Genomic DNA, 7,896 nt, shown 5'->3' with positions numbered 1-7,896 from the left:
GTTGCAGGGGGCGGGTGGGGTGGGGTGGGGGTGAGGGAGGAGAGGGGGCGCGAGGAGGGGTCAGGAGAGGTGGGAGAGGTGGGGGAGATGTGGCAGTGTCGGGGCGAGAGAGTGCGGTCCAGGGGAGATGTGTGGAGCCTGCGAATCCCGTCACGAGCCGCACACCATTACCACCGCAGCAACGGCAACGCAGGCAGCCCCTGCCCCACACCCCCATGCATGCTGGCCGCCAGCCAGCCGTGCCTGCCGCTGAAGCAGCCGTCGGCGTCCAGCGTGCCCGGCGTGGGCACCAGGGCGGGGGGCAGGTGCTCCCAGTGCACCAGGTCTGAGCTGACGGCGTGCCCCCAAACCTGCACGGCGGCGGCGGATGCGACACATGTCACCAAACGAGCCAGGTCACAAGGAATGGCCACAGGACGGGTGTGGGGTCGGGGGGCCAGGCACCCAGCCGCCCTGTGAAAGGCCCACAAGGCTCGGGCCGTTACGGCGAGAGCGGGCGGTGCCGGCTGACAGGGGCCATGGATGGGTTTCAAGGCAGCACGCATGGCTGCAGCACGCAGCGGCCCCCCATTGCACGCATCGGCAGCGGCGGCAGCGCAAGCGCGGCGGCTGCTCACGATGCCAAACGCCCACTCGCAGGCGTTGGGCAGGTGCTGGTAGAACCTGCGGGGGCACACACGAGGCGGCAGGCGCAGAGGGGAGGTGAGGGCAGGCGCAAGGGGAGGGGGCGCCTGGGCGAGCGCGGCAGCTGCCGTCGGCAGCACGCAGCAGCTGGCAGGACAGCTTCCTGGCTCTCTCACATGTGGTACCGGCCCTTATAAAACACGGGGCCTGCATGGGGCAGGGGTCAGAGGATGAGGGGGGGATGAGTCTGGGGGGAGGAGGGACGGGGAAGGCGCCCCATGGGTGCTACAGCTCCAGCCTCGCCCACCCAGGTGCAGCCGACGAGGGGTCGAAGCTGCCACAGCCCACCCGCCACCTGCCCCGCCCTGGCTGCCCACCATTTGGGTCGTTCATCCATCCCTGGGGTGGGTGCACGTGGAAGCGAGGGCGGTCTGGATCCAGCAGCTGCGGGGCAGGCAGGCGGCAGGCGAGCAGGAGGTGGGTGAGAGGGGAGGGTAGGGGAGGCGGGACGGGAGTGGTTGGGGGGTTGGGCCTTGCGTCGCGAGAGCGCGGGGACAGGCGGCGGCGAGCAGCAGGGGCGGGGCGGGAAGCCTTTAGGTGTTGCGGCCAAGGGTTGGGGACGAGGCATGGGAGCAGGTGCAGCTGGCCCTGCAGGCTGCCTGTCTGTTAGAGACCACTCGCGGGCGGGCCGCGCTGTGTCACTCGCCGCCGCCGCCGCCGCCAGCAAGCCCAGGGCGCCTCCCTCCGACTGCTGGGGCGGTGGACAGAGGCCGCACGCCCCCAGCTCCCTGCTGGGCGCAGCGGGGCTCTGGCAGGGCCCCTGTCCGCTGTGCCCACCTGTGCCTGAGCTGCAGAGCCTCCCCCGCCCATGGCTCAGGCGGCCCCCGGGAGGCAGTGATCGCTGCTGGAGTCGGCCCACTGGATGCCTCGAACGCTTGCTCCACAGGGCTGTGGTCGCCGCAAGGGCGCTGTTGCGACCCTCGGCCCACCGTGCAGGGCTGCCTCCAGAGGCTGCCAGAGACCGCGCAGGTGACCCAGGCGTGGCAGAGGTCCTGCAAAAGGCCGGGAAGGTGCTGCAGACCGGGGCTGAAGCCCTGTGGGCGGCACCACCTGGCCAGGCGGGGCGGTGAGGTGGCGGCGAAGGACCGAAACTGGCTGCTCCTGTATCTGGACCAGTCTCGCTGCTTGGCCACCACCTGCCTTTTGCCTTGTGCCAAGGCGCAGAGGGTCCAGAAGCCTGCTGATCAAGGGATGGATCGCAGCAGAAGCCAGACCGCTGCGTGACGGTGGCAGGCCCCCGCCTGCTGGTGGTGGCCCGGCAGCAATGCCACTCCACAAGGGATGTACTGCGGCCAGCAAGGCGGCTGGGCTGGCTCACTGCATGCGCTAAGGGTCCCCCATACGCCAACTCCTTTCCAGGTGTGCCTTCAGCCTCCCAACCCCTCCGCTGCCCTCCGCTATGGGTACCACGGTGTGCGAACAAGTGCTGCAGGCCGGCTCCACCGCCCTGAAAGGTTGCCATGCGGGGTTTGAGGCACGCATTACCACTGGCAGAGGGCCGATCAGGTGGATGAAGGCGTCAAGGGCTGGGGGCGGCGAAAGGGCGATGGCGCCACCTCAGCACCACCGAACTTTCTGCACAGCCGGCGCTTCTCCGCGCTGCTCAGTCTTCAAGCCAGCAGTCCCACGCCCCTGGCGCCAGTGGCCAAAACCACCGTGCCCTAGTCCGCTTCCGACGGCTTGCGGGCGTGCTGAGGCTGAGCCTGACAGCCAGTGCAGGACGTCCCAACCCTTGTGGCTCCGTTTGGGGCGGCCCCGCTTGCCTGGTGAGCGTCCAATGTGGGGGATGGCTTGGCTGGGCCCACCCTGCCCTCCCCACGGCTTGTTTGCGAGTCGGCATTGAGACGTGATCCCTTCATCTACGGGTTCAGCACAGACCCTGCTGCGGTGCTCTCGCCGCCGCCGCTGGCGTGCCGCCATGCAGCCGCTCACTCGCACTGCCCGCGTAAGTGCAGGCTGTGAGGGATAAGGGGGAGCATGCAGCTGCTGGCCTCCCTCCAGCAGTCCATAGCGGCGCTGACCACCTCCCAAAAAGCAGCGGAAGCTGTTCCGCAGCAGCAGCAGCAGCAGCAGCAGCAGCCGCCGTCGGTGCAGCCGCCCGTCGCGGCGGCAGGCTCGCTCCCGCCAGCCGACGCGGCGCCCCTCGCGGCGGCAGGCGCGGCGCCACCAGCGAGGCTGGCGGGCCATGCAGCAGGAGAACAGCAGGCTGAGGTGCCGCCTGGCTACAATGCGTCGGTGGAGGCCCTAAGGGAGCGAGAGTTCCAGCGGCTGCAGGGCCGCGTGTATGCAGGCAAGCACAGCTGCGGCAGCGGCATGCCCATGCCCGCCCGCCCGCTTCCAGCCCTCTCATGCCGGCCGGCCTGCGTCCCTGCACCGGTGCCCCAATCAGCCGGTCGGCCCGTGCAGCAGCTCGGTGCTGCTGCTGCCGGCTTCAGAGGGCAGAAGGCTGCTGATTGGACGCTACGCCGTCTGCTGTCTGCTTGTGCTGCGCTGTGTGGGGCGTGCCTCACGAGACTCCCACCCTGCACCCAAGGGCCCTGCCCCTAACCTGCCTCTTGCAGACTATGCGGGGGCGGCGCCCTACTCAGAGCACCTGCTGGCGGAGGTGCTGCAGCAGCTGAGGTGAGGCTGCACCGCGGCTTCGGCTGAGGCTGAGGCTGCGGCTGGCGGCCACTGTGCGGGCGGCCTGCACAGCCAGCGCCCCTGCACTGCTGGCCTACTCGGAATGAATGCTGCCCTTGTGCCCTCGCCGGCCTGCTTCCAATCTCCCCGCCGCCGGTGCCTGCCCTCCCCCCCGGCTGCCCGCCCCCGCAGCGGCAGCTTGCACGGCAACCCGCACAGCGAGGCAGGGTGGGGCCCCGAGAGCCGGGGCGCAGCCGCCGAGGCGGCGCGGCTGGCGACACTGCGCATGTGCGGCGCAGATCCGGAGCGGTACCATTGCATCTTCACTGCCGGGGCCACGGGTAGGTGCTGGGCAGCTGCTCCGCCGCATTCCATGCAGCTGTCAAGCAGTCGTGCCTGCCACTGTCTGCCTCTGCGGGACTGCCGGCCAACCCCTCGCCCGCCACTCGTGCCCCTGCAGCTGCCCTGAAGCTGGTGGGCGAGTCGTACCCCTGGGGCCCCGGCAGTACCTTCCTGTACCTGCGGGACAACCACAACAGCGTGCTGGGCGTGCGCCAGCTAGCGGCACAGCACGGCGCAGCGTGCACCGCAGCCGTGGAGCTGGCGTCGGCCGGCGCCGGCGGCTGCGGCGGCGGCGGCGATGCCAGCGGCGGCTGCTGCGAGTGGGAGGTTGCGGCGAGCGGCAAGGAAGGCCGGTCGGCCCTCGCCGCCGCGCTGTCGGCAGGGGCGGCGGCGTGGGCGAGCAGCAGCAGCGGCGAGGAGCGTGTCGAGAGCGAGCGCGGCGGCAGCACCGGTGGCAGCAGCGAGGCGCAGCACCTGTTTGCATTCCCACTGGAAAGCAACCTGACCGGGGCGAGGTACGATGCAGGCCTGGTGGAGGCGGTACAGTGTGGCGCCCTGCGGGGCATCCCGCCGGGCCGCTGGCGCGTACTGCTGGATGCCGCCAAAGCCTGCGGTACCGCGCCGCCCGACCTGGAGGCTCACCCCGCAGACTTTGTGGTGCTTTCTTTCTACAAGATCTTCGGCTACCCGACAGGTGGGCCGGCGCCCAGGCCTGCAGTACCAGCCGGCCGGCTGCGTTTTATGCCGGCAGCGGCCGGCTAGCTACCTCGGCCCGCTCGACGCGCCGACCCGGGCACAGCTTTCTCCTCCTCTCCATGCAACCTGCCACGTGTTTGCACGCCTGACCACCCAATCCCCAGCCCTCTGCCCCTCCTCCCCGGCAGGCCTGGGCGCTCTCCTGGTGCGCAAGGATGCGCTGCCCTGCCTGCGCCGCCGCTACTTTGGCGGCGGCACCGTGGAGGTGTCGCTGGCGGATGAGCCCTTCCACAGGCAAGCCAGGTGGCGCTGGACGGCTGCCACAGGGTGTGGCGGCTCCTGAGATGGGCATTGCCGTGCAGCATTCATTGCTCAACTGCGGCTGGGGGCTGGTTGCATGCGTGCGTGTATGTGTGTGTGTGCGCGCGTGTGTGCACATTGTTTGGACGCGGGCATACCTGCCTCGTGCGCACGTCCGTGGCTCAGGCGCCCGCTGCTGCTGCTGCCACTCGCTTCCGTGCGCGCCTACAGCCTGCGGGCCGGCCCTGCGGGATGGGAGGACGGCACCCAATCGTTCCTGGACTTTCCAGCTGTGACGGCCGGCCTGGCCTTCATCCGCCGGCTGGGAGGCTTCCCTGCGGTGGCAGGTGCGGCTGCAGGCGCTGCCGCCGCTGTGTGGCAGGCCTGGGCCGGGTTCTTTGGCAGCCAGCCGCAGCGGCAAGCGGGGGCTTGTTTCACAGCGGCCTGCCTGCCTGGGCCGGCCAGCCTGCTGCCTTCTGCACAAACAAGCCCCCTTCCGCCCCAAGCGCATTCCAACCGATACCGCGCCATGCCTGCCTCCCCGCGCCGTGGTGCAGCGCATGCCGAGGCCGTGGCCGCCAGCCTGGCACGCCAGCTCAGCAGCCTGCGCCACTGGAACGGCGCCCCGGTGTGCGTGCTGTACGGCGCCCGCGGCCGGCTGCTGCAGGAGCAGGGGCGCGAGCAGCAGCAGCAGGAGCACGGGACGCGTAGCCGGAGCCTGCCGCGGCGGCCCGGCGGCGTGGCGGGGCAGGGGCCGGTTGTGGCGTTCAACCTGCTGCGCGCCGACGGCTCCCCTGTGGGGCACCGAGAGATGGAGAAGCTGGCCAGCCTGTCTGGCATCCTTCTGCGCACCGGCTGCTGCTGCAATCCGGGCGCCTGCGCCGCCGCCGTGGGGCTCAGCTCCGCAGGTGGGGCCGCGCCCGCCGCGGCCGCCTAGCAGGGGGCTGCACATGCGTGCCATGCTGACCGGCGGCCTTCGTGCGGGGTGGCTGCATGCCGTGGGGTGGCGCGCTTCCAGAGCCTAGCAGTGTCCCAACCAACATACTCATTTATGGTAGCAAGCGTCGCGCGCGGCGCCGCCTTGCTTGCTTGCTGTGCTGCGCTGATGCAGACATGCGGGCCAACTATGAGGCGGGGCACGTGTGCTGGGACGATCGGGATGTGATAGGCGGGCGCCCCACCGGCGTGGTGCGGGCCTCCTTTGGCTACGCCTCCAGCCTGGCAGACGCCGCCGCGCTGGCCGCGCTGGTGGCGCGGTACTGGGTGGAAAGCGCGGCGCAGGCGGCATGCGCCGCGCCGGCGCCAGCGCCGGGCGCGTGCCGCCAGCAGACCGCCGCAGGCGGCCAGGCCGCGGCAGCGGCGGCTGCAGCCTCCCCTGCCGGCAGCATAGAGAGCCTGTGGGTGTACCCTCTTAAGTCGTGCCGGGGCTTCTCACCGCCCACCTGGCCCCTAGGTGCGGCGAGGGCGGCGGCGGGGGCTGTGCCGGGCTTTGCCACTGCTGTCGGGGGTCCGTTGCTTTGGTTGCTGCAGAGGGGAGTGCCCTGCCTGCCTGCCTGCCTGCCTGCCTGCCTGCCTGGGCTGCTTGAGACCTTGGGCTGTACCGCCAGGCTGTACCATCAGGCTGCATCACACACCCGGCTGGGCAGTGTGGGCGCAGCAGCTGCATCCCCTTGCCTTCCCCCGAGCCTTTCAACCGCCGGCTGGCTGCAAGCTGGCAGCAGCGCTGCTTCACCGCCCGCCGCACCCTCCCTGTCCCACCCTGCAGGGCCCTCCGGCCTGCTCTACGACCGCTGCTGGGTGCTGGTTGACAGCGGCGGCGCGGCCCTAAGGCTGAAGCAGCACCCGCGCCTGGCAGCCATCCAGCCGAGCATCGACCTGCGCCGCCGCCGCCTGGTGGTGACGGCCCCCGGGGAGCGGCGGCCGCTGGAGGTGCCGCTGCCGGGCCCCGCGGCGGCGCCCGCTGGCGACGCCGCCGGCAGCGAGGAGCGTGAGCAGCAGCGGGAACAGCAGCAGGAGCAGCAGCAGGAGCAGCAGCAGCAGCAGCAGCAGGGGCCGGGCGCGGGAGGCGAGGGGGAGGGGACCAGCGTGCGGGTGTGCAGCCGCACAGAGTGCGCCTCGCGCGCCGCCGGCGCGGCCGGCGGCGAGGCCGAGGCGGCGGCCTGGTTCAGCCACGTGCTGGGCCTGCCCTGCCGCCTGATGCAGCTGGCAGAGGGCGGCGGCCGCAGTGCAGGGGGCAGGCCCGCGCCAGGAGCGGCCGCGGGCGGCGGCGGCGGCGGCGGCGGCGGCGGCGGCGGCGGCCCGCCTACTCACAGCTTTGCCAACGGGGGCCAGCTGCTGGTGCTGGGGGCCGCCAGCCTGGCCGACCTGCAGGCTCGGGCCGGCAGCCAGGAGCCGCCCGCCACCTTTGCGCAGCGCTTCAGGTGTGGGCGCGCAGGCGCCGGACGGGGGGCGGCTGTGGCGTGCCGCCGGCTGCGGGACGGAGCAACCGGCTTAGCTGTGCGCCTTTGTTGTGCGTAATGTGCTTTGTACGTGTTGCGGCATGGGCTCCTGCCCTCCCCCCTTCCCTGACACTCCATCCCGATGGACAGAAGTTTGCCTGCCAGCCTTGCTCGGTCAACTGCCGCGCGTCTCGGCCAAACTGCCGCGCCCCTCCTGCACCTGAACCTGCCCCCGCCAGGCCAAACCTTGTGGTGGGCGGCGCCGAGGCATACGCAGAGGACGGGTGGCAGCGGGTGGGCGTGGAGGCCGTCGCCGGCGGCAGCAGCGGCGGCGTCGCCGCGGTGGTTCTACAGAGCGTGGGGCCGTGCACGCGCTGCGACATGGTCTGTGCCGACCCGCTGACCGGCAGGTGTGTGGGCAGAGGCGGCAGGCGGGCAGCATGGGGGCGCCACGCTGGGCGCGGCGATGGCGTCACCTCAGCAGCGGACGCGCCAGCAGCGCCGCGAGGGTCCTGCAGGCGCCTGCTCCTCTGCTCCGCTCTCTCCTGCTACCCGAGCCAGCCCCCTCCTTGCCTCCTGCCGCCAGTGCCCCATGCCGCCGCCCACCCGCCCCCGCCCCCGGCCCTGCAGGCGCACCGGCCCCGAGCCGCTGCTGACGCTGGCGGGCTACCGGCGCAGCCGCGGCCGCATCTCCTTTGGTTGCCTCATGAACCAGCAGCCGCAGCAGCAGCCGCCGCAGCAGCAACAGCCGCCACCGCCGCTGCAGCAGCAGCAGGGCCCGGGTTTCAGCGAGGATGAAGAGCCTGCGGCGCTG

At 71.7% G+C, this 7,896-nt stretch overlaps 2 protein-coding genes across 2 annotated transcripts in view; one reads left to right on the top strand and one right to left on the bottom strand.

Annotated features, from left to right (window-relative positions):
* Nucleotides 1–1,494, bottom strand: part of CHLNCDRAFT_58794 (hypothetical protein) — a gene marked incomplete at both ends in the record, with an annotated part of 9,061 nt that extends 7,567 nt beyond the window's left edge. The window contains 5 exons of the mRNA XM_005844625.1: nucleotides 172–350; nucleotides 618–663; nucleotides 801–831; nucleotides 1,002–1,068; nucleotides 1,462–1,494. Coding sequence (XP_005844687.1) covers nucleotides 172–350; nucleotides 618–663; nucleotides 801–831; nucleotides 1,002–1,068; nucleotides 1,462–1,494 — 356 coding nt within the window. The remainder of the gene's footprint in view (nucleotides 1–171; nucleotides 351–617; nucleotides 664–800; nucleotides 832–1,001; nucleotides 1,069–1,461) is intronic.
* A 1,503-nt stretch (nucleotides 1,495–2,997) lies between these two features.
* Nucleotides 2,998–7,738, top strand: CHLNCDRAFT_54300 (hypothetical protein; the record flags this gene model as incomplete). Its single annotated transcript, XM_005844701.1, has 11 exons — nucleotides 2,998–3,076; nucleotides 3,246–3,306; nucleotides 3,499–3,647; nucleotides 3,767–4,342; nucleotides 4,533–4,647; nucleotides 4,876–4,991; nucleotides 5,202–5,552; nucleotides 5,756–6,097; nucleotides 6,410–7,064; nucleotides 7,322–7,494; nucleotides 7,713–7,738. 11 exons carry the CDS (start codon nucleotides 2,998–3,000, stop codon nucleotides 7,736–7,738), a joined length of 2,643 nt encoding a protein of 880 aa, XP_005844763.1.
* Between the last annotated feature and the right edge of the window lie 158 nt (nucleotides 7,739–7,896).

This window comes from Chlorella variabilis (assembly GCF_000147415.1).
Source record: "Chlorella variabilis unplaced genomic scaffold CHLNCscaffold_21, whole genome shotgun sequence".
Classification (NCBI taxonomy): Eukaryota; Viridiplantae; Chlorophyta; class Trebouxiophyceae; order Chlorellales; family Chlorellaceae; genus Chlorella; species Chlorella variabilis.
Note: the sequence above shows the minus strand (reverse complement) of the source record. Positions and strands in the feature narration are given on the sequence as shown.